Below are 17,040 nucleotides of genomic sequence, written 5' to 3' on the forward strand. Positions count from 1 at the left end.
TTTTTTTAAAGATAGAGTGATTCAAGAGGAAGGTTTATATGTATAATATATGCATAATATAATAGGGAAACACTGATAATTTTAGAGGTTTCTAATGTGATGTTGTAATAAACACATTTTTTGCGCTTACATTGCAAACGCTGGCTGAACCCTACGAGATAGATCAAAATCATGCACTACAATATTGAACATATTAAAAGAGTCTACAAAAAAGTCCGGGATGGTACGTCTATCTCTTAGGGATAACCCACAATAACCATTGTTATCCTTTACTTTTTATGAGAAATAATGACTTATTTACGAAGCGATTGTAGGTAATACAGCACTAATTCTTATCCAATTAAGTACCTTAAATACATTGTGCATTTAATATAGATCAATATGGCCCTTTACAGCATGTAATTTAAATGAATATTTTCGAAGATATTATAGATTTAAAATGCAGGGACATAGCGGTTGCGGCGGTACCGGCCGGTTTGTATTGTCTAATGACAAAAAAACTGTGAATGTTGTAAATTAAAAGTTTATAAAACCGTCGACACAAAAGATATTCCAAAATAATTTAACCAATACAAATTAAAATCAATTAAAAATTGATATTTCACTACAAATAGTAATTTGAGGAAAAATAAATAAACTTGGACTGAAATAATGTACAGGTTTAGAATACAAATGTTTTTTAAACTTCTTTGATTGTTTGTAATGATTAAACTTGTTTGATCGTAATGAATTATAGTTGTTTTATTACACAGATAAACACGTTAAACTTATAGCACCCCCCTTTTGTGACGGGGGTGGAAAATACATTTCTATTAGTAATATTTCAACTGCTATTAAATATGCATAAATATGATACCTAACTGTACTTTAAAATAACAGTTAAAGTAGCCTATTTACGGATACATTTCTCGTTTAATTCTACAAAAGTTACCTTCTTTACAATTCCATACGATTGTCTCGCCTTTTCTTCTGTACTGAGGGTCTTAATTCTTCCTTCAATTTTCTTCCTAATAACCGCCTTTTTCGCCTTTACCGTAGCCATTACTTGAGATGTCGCACTTCTTATGAATGTTATCATTTAGAAAAATTTTGTGTTCGACTTAAATAAAATACAAGCTATCATGTGATTAGACTCGTAATAGTGCATTGAAGACTTTGATGTAACATATATAGTAGAAATGACTGATACTTGACCATATTTCTCAGTAAACAATAGATAACAACGAACTGTTTTGCATTAAATTCATAAACAAATATGTGTACATCGGTTGCAAGAGTTCTCCGTTTTAACAATAAATTTCCAAGAAATATTTCAATAAATTTATTACGTGGCCGTCTGATAGTTTATTACAGTTTTAATTAAACATAGTTATTGGAAACTATCAAACTTTTTTAATTGTTAATGAGAATGCTCAAAATATTTATACGACCAGTTGAGTCTAATTAAATTTGCTTGATTAATGTTTACCTAAACCTATAACATATGGCTGAAATGTACGTATATGAAACCAAGTATACACCTAGATTACACATTTAGACCTGTCCGCATTTTCCCAATTGTTTATTTCCAATGGGAAATTGCTGATTTTTAATTGAAGTTATATAATATCGTATATCAATACGTTAATAAAAGTTTACTGTTTTTAGGGAAAATAACGTTCAGTCCTTTGTTGTATTGTTTATAATATTTATGAACCATTACATTTTTATTTTAAGAAAAGCGTTTTTCAGTAGATATAAAATTAATTTAAATTTTTGTTATTGTTATTATGTACCACTCGTAAATACCCGATATAGCGTTTATCGTCTTCAAGAATGTATTATTTCTTATTTGTAAATGGAAAAAAGTAAAAATTATTCAACGCAAAAGCGATTGTATATTTTAATTGTTATTATTTTTATCTAAGCTACAAAACAATACGCTTTTGTTCACTTTATTTCTGTCCATATTTCGTTTACAAAAATGAGTTGTCAATATTTAATTTTGTCATTACTATAATTGTACCTACTCTCAAATAAAGTCAAAAAATGGAACTGTATATTCCTGCAGTCTTAAAGAGACGTTTTCTGATTTAAATTTTATTTAATTTTGTTTAAAATTTAAATATAGGACACTTTTGAGTAACAATTAACTAAATGATTAGCGAATTGCGTTGATAAATATTCTATTGCTTGAGTTTTATATCTAAAATTTTTAAATATTCGATTACAGGACATCAAAAAAAAGTAAAACTATTTCTGATTTTGTTGCAACTTTTATATACACATAACAAAAGTCGTTTTATTTATTATTTTTTAATTATTTGATACGAATGCGTACAAAATAAGTCTAAATTTTGTTTTTTGACGCGCTAGTAAAGGAAAACTTCCACGCGGTGGCGCTCTAAACCATATACACGACGATCTGAGCTTTGAGCTTTAGTTTTCATTCGGTAGTCGCCGTGTGTACGTCGCTCTTGTAGTGCGGTTAAGCTATACGGCAGTTCAGAAACTTCGCAAGTTGTTTTATTAAGTTAATTCAATTAAAACAGTGGTGTTTATTATTAGCACGTTAGTGAAATGCCGTTTTGGACAAAAAACGTACTATTATAACTGTGTTCGTTAAGACAGGGCAAGGTAAATCGATTATTACTTTTTATTTTATGCACAATGAAAATGCAGTTAATTATGACAAAACTTGCTAATTATTATTGCATTTAATTAATGTGGTATGCAATCTGGGACTTTTATACTTATAGTTATGTACTTACATGTTTTGTTGTGTATATTGATAATATATTTTCGCTTATTTTCTAGCGAATAACTAATATAAAACAGCGTGCTTATTGAGGTTATGAACAAACAAAAACTTGTATCATACCAAATAAGCACCCTGAAATGTAAACTAAATCGTAAGGATGAGTACCCTACGCGTGCCTGTAGTTGAATTGACATGAATATGGCTGTTAGGACGATGATAATATTTGCTATATGCACTCTTTTCCTTTCATTTGTACGGGATCGTGTATACATACATATAATAATGTATACAATTCCGCGAGCAATTAAAGAACACGCTTGCCTTGTTGGAATCGATATTCAAGCACAATAGTGACTTAAATTGTTAATCCTTTATTACTTGCTTTATCATGAATTGTAAATAAAACTCATTTATTTCAACTTGACCTGAATTAGGTAACTAGGTACTTGCTCTAGTTGTAATATTAAAAATTTTGCAGAGTCGCTTAATTGCCTAGCTGTATGTAGGTACATTTTTATGAAATCGACATTATCTTGTACCCTATACACAAGTGATTTAATAAAAAACAACTTGTTTATAGTCAATTTGTTATGTCTACTAAATTTAATTGATTGAATTACATAAAGTAGCTAGTTAGATTAGACAGACAATTTTGCTGTTGCTTCAACTTAGCATTTAAATTGATGAACATCATTTCAAATATTACTTGCGATTAGCATGCAATTTAAAGAGTACCTACCCCCCCCCTATTTATCTATTTTAATAGGGGTAGTGGAAATTAGGATTCAAATTAAGATTTCACATACATGTATGTACATATTCGTTTAATCATAAAATCGAAAATCGAAGATTTTATTCTTGGTCATGCTGTAAAATTAAATATTTAGAATGCTGTTACATTCTGTATTAGGTGAGTCGTATATAAACTTTTCACACAATGTATGCAGGAAAATAGGCTAAATTCAAAAGAAAACAAAAAATCACTCCGTTCAATTTGAAAAACCAAAATAGGACCTTCCTACCTATTATAATACTGGTAATTGTTTTTCAAATACGAAATACAGAATGCAGTCAAAATTTTACAAATATAAATATCTAGCTCAAAAGTTATTATATTATTTTAGATATTTTCAAATACCTTCAGTTATCTTTTAATATAAATAATAATCATGTCCAATAAACGCAATTTAAAACCTTTGAGGGAGAAAGAAATGTGTAATTTCTATATATCTTCAAATTAAATTCGTCATCATCATCGTAAACAACTCTTAGTACATGCATCTCCATTCTTTCTTATCCTGAGCTAATCTTCGCATTTCCCTAAAACTAGAACATCCCACATCCTTAAGGATGTTTGGGAGGTATGTCAGTATGCTACGAGACAAAAATTTGGAAGAACGTTCCTCATTCAATTCTAAAACTCCTGTAAAAATTACAAATCTATTCACTAATCCGTTATATAATCCTATATTTTCACGTCATTTTATGGAAATTCGTTAATCGAACAGATTAAATTTATTTTTATTAACAGAAAAAAAGCTACCAGAAACTTTTATAATGAGTAACATTGAACTCTGGAGAATCACTTTAGCGTAAGGTTATTCAAATTCACTGAATGGTTATCGAGGAAAAAATGAAAAAGTAACTGAAAATCTCCTTTTTACTTGATAATATAATGATAATATTTACAATTGTCGTAAGTAACTTCAACTCTGGAGAATCACTTTAGCGTAAGGTTATTCAAATTCACTAAATGGTTATCGAGGAAAAAATGAAAAATTAGCTGAAAATCTCGTTTTTACTTGATAATATAATGATAATATTTATAATTGTCTGAAATAAATGCAATTTTAAAATTTTAATTATTAATAGAGATTGAAACTAAATATTTTTTTGTTTCGAAGTTGAAATCAAGGCATATTCACTGCCAAAAGTCAGTTAAAAATTTTCCATATTATTCGTTATTTCTTATTTTATTCAAAGTTTTTGGTCAAATTCCAAATTTTCTCTCAAACCGTATACTTTTTTTTAGTATAGATAGTATTTATTTACTTCATGATATGCTGCAAAACCTAATTAATCACGAATTTCTAATTTTATGTACTCTTGTCTCCGATTCTACCTCCCAAACATCCTTAACTATTTTCAAAAATCTCTCAACTCCTGTTTCTGCCTTCATGCCTGAGAAGGTATCCTCTAAACTGTCTCGTCTGTTTCTTATTAACTTCCATAGAGTCTTCTGTTCACTTATTCATTCTAATACCTCTTCATTTCGAACATTCTCTATCCACGGATCCTGTACTATCCCATGCTTTATATCCCCACTACTCCTTTAAAATTATTAAAATAATCCCCATACTGTCTCTTAAAATTAATTTAGATTTATTTGAAAAGCACGTAATATTTTATGAGAAGCTTTTGACTTAATTGGTAGAAAGTTGGTAAATCCGACTTTTTTCTCTCTCCTTTGAATGTTAAGTTAATCGCCATTAACAAAAAAAAAAGAAATAAAAGCTAGAAACGTGTTGTTGCTGAAGAATATAAATTATCTATCTTCATTAACCGAATGCTTTGAAAGCTTTCTGCCCTTAAATGCTTTTACCTTTTAAGAAGAATCAGAGCAGGAGAAAACAAAATTGGAGAGAATTTTATATCAGATCGGTGAAGTCCACACGAATCTCATGAAATGGAAAACTAGAATCAGAAAAAGGAAATGCTTTTGAACGTGATTCAGTCGTTTAAAGAAATGGTTAGCTGGAAAACTGACAAACTTTATTGAATGTAAGCTTAGCAGCGTTTTATTATGTCCAGTAACTTGGCCCACCATTTTTGAAAACGAAAAGAAAACAGTCGTGTCGAATTGTGCTAGCATTATGCTCTAAAGTGCTGTTTTGCAAAACTTCGTAATTAACGAGATGAAAATTGGCTCTCGAATACAATTTTGTCATGAATAATAATCAGTTAGCTACAAAATTAAATTCTTGTGAAATTCTTTTATATAATACCGAAGTTTGGAAGTTTTTCTTGTCCTACAATTTTTTGTATCTTACCTCTAGTTTAGTTACGGAAAATAATTGTGGGATAAGAAAAACTTGAAGAGTATAGCACCCTCTTAATAACCCTTAGACCAGCTGACAAACTAAGTCATGGCCATGATCGTACATTACATGATATCTAAAGTCAAAATACAAAAAATTAATGCGGAACAAGTAAAAATAACAACAGTGTAAACTCTTTATAACGTCTCTCGATTTAACGATAAACTCCTTAAAACGTCGAAATTGCTTGACTTTGGTTGGTTTACATTGTTTCTATACAATATTACACTCTATATAGCGTCACGCTCACTCTATTTAACGACAACAATACGGCATTATAAATCATTAAGCAGTACTTTCTAAGTTGTCGAAATAGATAAGAACTGCAGCTGTGTACGTTGTTGAAGAAGACGATCCTGTCCCTCCATCAAGCATCAAACAAGCACTTGATGCAGCGAAACTATTAAAAAAATACTTTTTACATAATCAAATTGATCCAGCAGTATCTCAAGATATGAGTAAGATACGTAACAAAATACAATTAAAATATTGGAGCAGCAAAAAACATCAGACGAAGATAACAGGCTATACGAAAAGTATGAATAATAATGTTCGTGTGCAAAATGTGTACTACATTGGTAAATGCATATTATTATAGAATAGTAAAATAATATCTCTCCATTTAACGACCACTCTTTATAATGCCGAAAAATGTTCGGTCCCTTAAGTGTCGTTATGTAGAGTTTACACTGAATTTAATATTGAAGAGCATAGCACCCTATAAAAAAACCTCAGTCTTTAATTCTACTTCAACTGATATTTAAAGCCGAAATACAAAAAATTATTGTGGGGCAAGAAAAACCTCCAGTGAAAAGTTTTAATTTAGTATTAAGGGTTTTCACGCCCTCCAAATAGCCCTCAGACTCGCTGACAAATTATTTCATAGGCTGTATCCTACTTACATTGTCCCTTAGAGTTAGGATACACAAAATTTCTGTAGATTAAGAACAACTTCCCGCGGAAAATGATATTTAACTATTGAAGGGTGCAGCACTCTATAACATACCCTTAGACCGGCCTACAAATTATTTAGAGCTACGATACAATGAATTATTGTGAGGCAAGAAAAACTTCCCCTGAAAAATAATAATTTAACATTGAAAGGTATAGCACCCTATGAACAACCCACAGACCCTCTGACAAGCTATCTCATAAGTATAATCTTACTTTATATGATATTTAGAGCTAAGATACAAAAAATTTGTTGTGAGGCAAGAAAAACTTCCCCTGAAAAATAATAATTTAACATTGAAGGGTACAGCACCATGTAAACAACCCTCAGACCCTCTGATAAGCCATCTTATAAGCATAATTAAGATTATAATTTAAATGATATTTAAAGCCAAGATACAAATAATTATTGTGGGGGAAAAACCAACATCTCTTATAATGTTTTAGTATTGAAGGGTGTAAAAAACGTTTAGATCCGCTGACTGATACTTCACGGTTCTAATCTCTCACCCCCGCCGGGTTCGACAACAGTTTGTAGTGGATGGAAAGTTGAAAATGAAGTTTCACATTAATATTTCATATTAACCACTATTAATAATTAAAAATGCCGTAGTGTTTCATACGTTTAAAAATATGTTACGTTTAATAGAAACAATCTAAAATGGAGTAAAAAAGGCTTAATTATCCTTAGCAGGAATAATGTAATTACTTTTCCAAAAAAGTAAGTAGGTGATGGTGTGATATACCCCATTACAACAATAATTAATTCTTAATTAGAAGTTAGAAAAAGTATAGTCTCAGGGTTTTTGTCTGATGTAATATTTGTTTATGATGGATAAATATAAATTCACATACGTTCAAGTGAATGCACGACATTATATTTAGTTCCTGTTTATCAACGTTTTGAACGAATTTCCATATTCATTGAACTGTGAGAACGACTGTTTGAACAACCGCTGTGTTGCTATTAAAATTTCCATAGCTATTGGTATGTAATGCTCGGAAAAACTGCAGCATAACTATTATCATAAAGCAACAAAAATGGGTTACGTAAAAATTTTATTAATATTGCTACTATTGTTTACCTATGCAATATTTGTTGAGTATAATAGGTACATTTTCAAAGAAAACGGGAACACAATATACAATGTAACGTTTAAAACTATACACGAAATAACGTTAATGCAAACAGAGACTTATTCAGTCAAAATTGCATGTTTAAATAGTGATAGACTTCCAGGAAATCCCCCATACCTTATTTTCAATCTAGTGCTGATAAGGCCTTTATCTGGTAAGGTGAATATTGGCATAGGCATATACCAATGTTTTTAAATATCTAATTGAATTTACTTTTGTTTAATAAAAATTCATTTTTATGTAAAATTAAAGCTTCCTATCTTGATTCAATCTTTTTTTCTCGAAAACTAGAGAATATACATGTCTAATTTGTAATCTAGCTCTACTTCTATCCTCCTTAACTCCTAATTCCACTTCTAATATGGTAAGATGTGGTACCAACCCCTCTCATCAAAATATCTGCCCCCTTTTCTAGGATTTATATCCACGATATTTTTAGCATCCTAAAAAATCACATGCTTGCGAACGAATTTAGAAATTCGAGAAAGATTATTAAAGGTGTATGTTTGGAGGATGACTCTGTACGAGTGCGAAACATTCAAGGTGGGCGCGGCGGAAAAGAAAGAAACGTTCGAAATGTGGTGTTATAGGCGAATTTTGAGGATACCGTGGATAGGGAACGTTAAAAATAAAGAGGTATTAGAAAGAATAGGAGAATAGAGGACTCCATAGAAGTCAATAATAAGTAGGACACCATCTCAGGCATAAAGGTCTAGTCAAAGACATATTAGTGGCAGAAACGGATGTTAGGAGGGATCGAGGTAGTCCTAGGATAGATTACTGTTCATAAATAGTTAAGGACGTGGGTTGTTCTAGTTTTATGGAAAAGCAGAAATTAGCTTAGGATAGGAAAAAGTGGAGGTGCGTGTCCAATTAGTTTTAGGGCTGAGAAATGAAAATATCGCATCACGCACAAGATCGTGAGTCCTAAAAGTCTATGCATCTCTTTCCTACCCTGAGCTAATCTTCGCATTTCCGTAAAATTAGAACAATCGGCATCCTTAACTGTTTCTGAACGATCATCTAATATACTCGTAGGTCTGTTTTTGCTTCCAATATATCTGTAAGTCTGTAACGAAACCTTCAGGCCTAAGAAGATGTCCTACCAACCTATCTCGCCTATTTCTGATTCATTTCTAACCTTCTCTACCTATGTACCCTCTTCATTCACCTGTAACAGCACATTTCGAAGGCTTGTAATCCTCCAGGCATATATCTTTATTGACTTGGTTTTGTTAAAAACGATTTTACCCTGTGCTAACCTCTACTTTAAATCTCTACTGCTCCTTCCATCCTGAAGTTATCTACTTCGTGTTAGATACCGACGAATCAGTCGCTTCTTTCAATTTTATCATCTACTTTATATTCACTTTTTCCGTAGTACTTTTTCTTCCCTTGTATACAAGTATTTTTGTTTTACTTCACATCTCGTCACATTTAGTTTTTATTAACAAATTTTTTTGTAGTCTGTATCTATTTTAATACATAAAGAAATCAATATTGTTCATATGGCGTCTTCAGTGAAATATATTTATTCAATGCGAAAGAACCATCTGGGAGCCTACCCGCAACACCAAATATGAAAAATCAGTTTGAAAGAATTTTGTAGAATACATACGGCACTTTTATTAGACGCTGCAGACCGTTTCTATACACCAAGCCTTTTGTTTTTCAAAGATGATTGGCTGTCCATTCAAATAATACAAAAATCGCCTTTATGAATTACGTTTTGTAAATTTAATTCATTACGATTCTTTGCTTTAGTACTAATTTAATTTCGAAATTCATCACTATTGTTTTTCGTTGGTTTAATTGAAAACAATATGACCAGCGGTTTGGTAAAAAAAATACTCATCCGTTTCTGCAGATAATTTCTCGAAACGTCTATCTTTCAGTTGTGATTTTAATTAAAATTCTTTCATCTATTAATATGAGCTTAATTGAATTTAGGAAAAAATACAACCCTTTTGAGCCCCAACACAGACACAAATTGTGCTTCTGAGAACGTTTTGTTAAGGTTAATGAAAAGAGCATGGAATTGACAGGTTGCTCTCGTTTTATTGTAAAAAATACTAGTTCCTTATTAAATGATAAATTTACAAAATGCTTTTGATATAGGTATCAAGATATAGATATCAAGGAATCCCGGCATCTAAGTTCTACAAAATTAATTATTTCACTACAGATTCACTACAAATTATCCATAAAATACGATGCCAACTAGGGTCTTAGATCGACTGAAACGAATGTGTGATCTTCCACCGTGATAACATCATGATATCATCCGATTATAAAACAATTATGTATGATTGTCTATAAGCATGAAAATAATTCATTCACTACTATTTGGATGCGGGGATTGAAATGTGATCTGTTAACGTAATAAATGTCATTTAGGGTCAAGTATCTACAGATGTATGAAAATTTGGTAGTCTAGATAATGGCCCCCACCACTGTACCATAAAAAGTTCGTGGCGGTCTCCCCCCCATAAAAGGTTATGGGGGTTTAAAGTTAATAAATATACCAACTTTTATACATTTCTAGGCATGTAAATATTTACACAGTCATTCTTAAACAATATTCAAAGGTAAAACTAATGGAAAAATACATAAAAATTGAGAAAGTTATATAAAACATTATTTAAATATCTTTATCAATAGGTTACGTTAGGTTAGGTTATCGGGTTTTGTTTAAGTGACCCTCCTCTTTCGATCCCCCACCTCCACCCGCTTGAAAATATTTTTTTTATTGAATTTTATGTGAATTATAGTGTACGAAAATTGTCAAAATAATCAAGTTTCAACCTCCATAACTTTTTATGGGGGTGAGACCGTCACAAATTTTTATGGGGTTTTACTCAGGTGACCACCCTCTTTCGACCCCCCCCCCTACCCTCTTTCGATTCCCCCTATTCCCACCCCCATCTAACCCCCATAACTTTTTATGGAGATGAGACCGCCACGAACTTTTTATGGTACAGTGGTGGGGAGACCCCCTCCTTCGATCTCACCCACCTTGAAAGGGGTGGGGGCCATCATCTAGACATTTACCGAAAATTTACGTCAGATTATGCTTTTTAACAACAGACACTCCCTCTTTAATGAAAAATCAAAATAAGGCAAAATCCTACTACTTTTGGAGAGAACGACTGAATTAATCTTTTTAGGAAACAAGAAAAATTACAAAAACGAACCTAAATGATAGAATTTTATATTAAAATGTGATTTAATAATTATCAAATTAATTAAGTTTGTGAGTTGAGGATTTTTTATGTTAAACGTTTTTAAATTTTTGAATTCGATCCCTTTGACATTTGGATTCGATTGTCCATATTTATACGTATAAAATACAAATGATTTTGCTTTTGTTAACTCATTAGAAAATCAAAAGTTCAATGTTTAAGCATCAATTAGAATTCTGCTTTGAAATGCGCGTATGTACACACGCCTGTTAACATATAAGTGTCAGTCAAACGATTACGATAATTGAGTTCTTGGAATGATGAATACCGTAATAGGCTACGCTAAGTAGCATTTAATATCTGTCACATATTTGTTACTAGTCAAAGTCATTAGTCATCACAGCTCTTAATTTTTCTGTTCGCTACCGAAAAGCTTACTAATTAGTGAAGGTTTTATTATTTGTGCAACGTTCACACATCCTTATAAATAGTGTAAAGCAGTCATTCATACATGATGTCAGAGACAGGATCGTACTTAGGACGCTAGGCTATCAATACCATTAATATCGCTGTAGTAGCTGAACCCGTAAAACATTGTCGGTGGATACATACAAAATTCAAGGAATTTTATAATTTTTGCTTTATAAGTCAAACATTAAAAATTTAATAATTATAACAATCATTAAGTACTAATATAATGATAGGAAACGAAAAATTAGAAGAAGTGACCCATTTTAAGTTTCTAGGAAGTCGGATAAGTCAGGACGGAAGGAGTTGTAGGGATATAAAGCAGAGGATAGCGCAGGGTCGAGTCGCCTTCAGTAAAAAGAAGTCACTTCTATGCTCGCGAACGGTTAATTTAGAAATTCGAAAAAGGTTCTTAAAGGTGTATCTTTGGAGCACGGCGCTGTACGGGTGCGAAACAGCGGGCTCGGCAGAAAGAAAAGGATAGAAGCGTTGGATAGAGAAGGTTAGAAATGATGAGGTATTAGAAAGAATAGGAGAACAGAGGACTCTATGGAAGTCAATAAGAAAAATGCGAAGTAGTTCAGGATGTGGGTTGTTCTAGTTTTAGGGAAAGATTAGCTTAAGACTGACGGCCTTAGGATGATGAACAATCATTAGAAAGTATTTATATGCAACCAATTATATACCCGAATATAAACACTTGTTTACAATTGTTTAGTTCCATCTCCAATAAGTCAATATTGGCAGATTTTAATTATAAATTGTTATCAAACGATAATTTTGTGGATATCGAAAGTAGAAGTAGCAGTTAGTTTTATCCGTATACTTATAAACACCCTGAGAAACTCATAAAAAATCAAATTTTAATCTATTGATTGTAACTCTTTATGATAACTTTGAGTTGAAAACAGCCTAAAAACTTTTTCGAAAATAGCCTCTCTTTAACTCTTTTTGGCTTATTGCTATCAAACGATTATGGTTATGTTGATCATTTTCCGGAAAGAATGGCTCACAATCCCTTTACCGTTATCTCTAGAGTCTCATTACAGTTTCCCAAAGACACTTAAAACTTCCTTTAACTTCGGAATAACGAAAAAGTTTCCGGCATTATGGTCCAAAACAAATTTGGCTTGAACTTTTGAAATCGATTTGAAAATTCGCAATGTTTTCGCAATAAATAAATAATCAATATTACCAATAAATATATGTAGTTTTTTTGCAAAAATCAAACGATAATTACTGACCGTAACACCTACTTACTAATTAGCTTTTTGACATTCTACTGGACTAGGGGCCTAACACTAGCAGCTCATTCTTGCGATCGGTGATCAGAAATTCTCCTATGAACATGATATTCCGTCGACTAGGGGATTCCCCTAATTTGTTCGTAAGGTCTATGTAGCTTGTAGAGATGTTTTACTAAACGCGATCCACCCAAGTAAACCAGCTCGACGATCAGGGATTCCCCCGTGAACACGATTTCCTGTCAGTGGACGTTCTCCTTTTTTATAAAATGCTCAGGGCCTCCAATAGGTTACAGACGGCCCTAATATTTCAGGTGTATGATTCTTATTCTTTATTTTGTCCACTATTGTTTTTTTTTATGTCTGCTTGTGCTTTTCCTGCGATGCCATTATAAGCGGACGTCCCCTTCATTGTATTTGTTACATCCGCTGTTTTGCCATTATTATCGGCACATCTTTTGTAGGATAACAAAGGATGATTGTATCATCGTACGAAATGCGTGCATCGCGAAATAAATTGTGTGTGCTTGTAAAAAAATCCAAAAACTTATTAAGATTCCTAGCATCGACGTACATTGACGGTATTTTATAAAGTGAAGATAATTCGGAGTGAAGTATTGATTCAAGCTTCAGTAGATTTTCAATTTGATCAGAAACTTTTTTCGTAGCCTGTTAAGTTATTTATTATCGTATAGAAGGATTTGCCCGGATATATCTGTCAGCTTAATCAACGAATTATTGGCCATGTTTCGTATATTCGAACTCCCAAAAGAGTAAGGTTAACGGCAACACTAGTGCGTGAAGTTATCTGGAAGAATCCGTGTTTATTTTACACTCTTCGCTGAATTTTAGTTTAGAAATTTATAACACACTTTATTACACCACAGAACGTACAATCTAAAAAATACAGTTTTTAATAGATCTGTAAAAAAAATTTGGGTGTTTCATTCCCACCAGCTAATAATGTTGGTGGACGGGCAGTCCCTCCGGACTACGCCGGAAGGTAGAGCGGAAGACCCTCTTTCGCCTCCTTTCAGGAATCGTGAGAATGGGTGGGTGGTGGTTCGGGTGAGAAAGATGATACGGAAGAGAATGAAATATTATCTGTGGAATACTACTGCTCCAGCATTTGCCTAAGTGATCCCAGGAAACTACAGAAAAACTTGGACCGGACCACGCAGACGGACCCGGAATAGATTCGGCGTCCTTCCGAATGCAAAGCAATGGTCTAAACCTCTAGGCCAGTGATTCCGAACCTGGGGGTAATTACCGCTGCCGGGGTAAATCAATTATTTTGTGGGAGTAACAAAAAGTCTAGTAATTAAGACCTAATGTAATAAAATACGTAGCTAGATAGTAAAAATATAAAATTATAAATGTGTCGATGTTTATATACAACCGTATGCACAATTGGTAAATCTTGAACCAAACAAGATCACATTTGAAAATTATGTGGTTCGGCATTTATCTCCAGCANAAGTAATTTTTTTTATTGCTACCAATTTTCACTTTATCTCATTTTTAATATAATTTTTACCATAATCATAAGGTCGTCACTCCTAAGACCGGTTGGACACGCACCTCCACTCTTTCCTATCCTGAGCTAAAGCTAGGCATTTCCCTAAAACTAGTACATCCCACATCCCCAACTATCGATGAACAATATTTTAATCTAGGTCTACCTCTACTCCTCTTAACTCCTGTTTATACCTCTAATATGTCTCTGACCAGGCCTTCATGTCTGAGAAAGTGTCCTACCAACCTATCTCGCTTATTTCTTATTTTGTAATTTGCAATATGTAGTGTAAGTCTTTTACTTGAAATGTAAATGAAACTATATCTGATGGACTTAGGACGTAATAAGCAGGTTGTTATTATATGCGGAGTCATTTACCGTCGGTTTGGAAAATGTTTTTGTTAATGAATGTTTATTAACGTAACTATTGTTAGTTACATCTATATTTTCTTTCGATTGTTAATTGTAACGATGTTTGTTTTTGCTTGTGTTGTTTGTATTGATAACATTTTAAGGTCAGGGTAAAATCAGTTTTCCTAATAGGCCACAAGGGTAACAATATTAGAAAGGTTAGGAACCACTGCTCTAGGCCATGCTGCTTAGTATAAATCTGTTTCTGCCACTAATAAATAGTGGCCAACTTGACAGAATAAGTGCACGCTTTGTACTTGATGGATGGTCATTACCTGATAACCATTTAAATTGATAGCTTATATGTAATCCAAATCCATTTACCATAGTCCATATGCAGGTGATTTGGTAAAGGTAAAGCAAACACACACGAGTGATACACAGACCACTGCATTACATTGATTCGTTAATAAATTGTTCTACCGTAATATCCAAGCAATGACATCGATGAAGTGCGTTGTCAACGGTACAATATTGTAGTTAGATATTGAATTGCTTCGTCCTATTAGTATTACAATACGCAAATTCCGATCAACGTAATGCCATAGCTCTCTCCAATGCCTAACAAATTGATAGGTTAATTATAAAAATTCTCCTGATTCGTTACGGTTTTGTTAAAGCTTTGTTAAATTTTTTCAATTGGTTTTTGAATATTGTACAGTATCGACATAAAAAGAATCGGCCGTATACTGAGAAGGGTTTTGAAGAGGGAGACAGATTTGTGGGACATTATCTCAGACATGAAAGGCTATAGTTAGAGACATACTAGAGAAATGTACAAATTTTATGTAAATGTATACAATAAATGTCACTTTTAAGACTTGCAAAGTCAAAGTAGAAACTATTTTACGTAATTTTAAATCGTAAATTGTTTTTTTTTTAAATAGTAATACCNTTTTATTGCTACCAATTTTCACTTTATCTCATTTTTAATATAATTTTTACCATAATCATAAGGTCGTCACTCCTAAGACCGGTTGGACACGCACCTCCACTCTTTCCTATCCTGAGCTAAAGCTAGGCATTTCCCTAAAACTAGTACATCCCACATCCCCAACTATCGATGAACAATATTTTAATCTAGGTCTACCTCTACTCCTCTTAACTCCTGTTTATACCTCTAATATGTCTCTGACCAGGCCTTCATGTCTGAGAAAGTGTCCTACCAACCTATCTCGCTTATTTCTTATTTTGTAATTTGCAATATGTAGTGTAAGTCTTTTACTTGAAATGTAAATGAAACTATATCTGATGGACTTAGGACGTAATAAGCAGGTTGTTATTATATGCGGAGTCATTTACCGTCGGTTTGGAAAATGTTTTTGTTAATGAATGTTTATTAACGTAACTATTGTTAGTTACATCTATATTTTCTTTCGATTGTTAATTGTAACGATGTTTGTTTTTGCTTGTGTTGTTTGTATTGATAACATTTTAAGGTCAGGGTAAAATCAGTTTTCCTAATAGGCCACAAGGGTAACAATATTAGAAAGGTTAGGAACCACTGCTCTAGGCCATGCTGCTTAGTATAAATCTGTTTCTGCCACTAATAAATAGTGGCCAACTTGACAGAATAAGTGCACGCTTTGTACTTGATGGATGGTCATTACCTGATAACCATTTAAATTGATAGCTTATATGTAATCCAAATCCATTTAGCATAGTCCATATGCAGGTGATTTGGTAAAGGTAAAGCAAATACACACGAGTGATACACAGACCACTGCATTACATTGATTCGTTAATAAATTGTTCTACCGTAATATCCAAGCAATGACATCGATGAAGTGCGTTGTCAACGGTACAATATTGTAGTTAGATATTGAATTGCTTCGTCCTATTAGTATTACAATACGCAAATTCCGATCAACGTAATGCCATAGCTCTCTCCAATGCCTAACAAATTGATAGGTTAATTATAAAAATTCTCCTGATTCGTTACGGTTTTGTTAAAGCTTTGTTAAATTTTTTCAATTGGTTTTTGAATATTGTACAGTATCGACATAAAAAGAATCGGCCGTATACTGAGAAGGGTTTTGAAGAGGGAGACAGATTTGTGGGACATTATCTCAGACATGAAAGGCTATAGTTAGAGACATACTAGAGAAATGTACAAATTTTATGTAAATGTATACAATAAATGTCACTTTTAAGACTTGCAAAGTCAAAGTAGAAACTATTTTACGTAATTTTAAATCGTAAATTGTTTTTTTTTTAAATAGTAATACCTAAAATTCTTTTTTCGTTTTTTAGTTAACCTTTAGTTAAAAATCAATTACATGTATATATATAT

General features: G+C 32.5%; 1 protein-coding gene across 1 annotated transcript in view; it reads right to left on the bottom strand.

Annotated features, from left to right (window-relative positions):
- LOC108738300 (5-formyltetrahydrofolate cyclo-ligase) overlaps nucleotides 1-1,172 on the bottom strand; it is a 9,885-nt gene extending 8,713 nt beyond the window's left edge. The window contains exon 1 of the mRNA XM_018471679.2: nucleotides 932-1,172. Within this exon, the coding sequence (XP_018327181.1) occupies nucleotides 932-1,078 (147 nt within the window). The 5' untranslated portion in view covers nucleotides 1,079-1,172. The remainder of the gene's footprint in view (nucleotides 1-931) is intronic.
- Between the last annotated feature and the right edge of the window lie 15,868 nt (nucleotides 1,173-17,040).

This window comes from Agrilus planipennis, unplaced genomic scaffold (assembly GCF_000699045.2).
Source record: "Agrilus planipennis isolate EAB-ADULT unplaced genomic scaffold, Apla_2.0 scaffold25, whole genome shotgun sequence".
NCBI lineage: Eukaryota > Metazoa > Arthropoda > Insecta > Coleoptera > Buprestidae > Agrilus > Agrilus planipennis.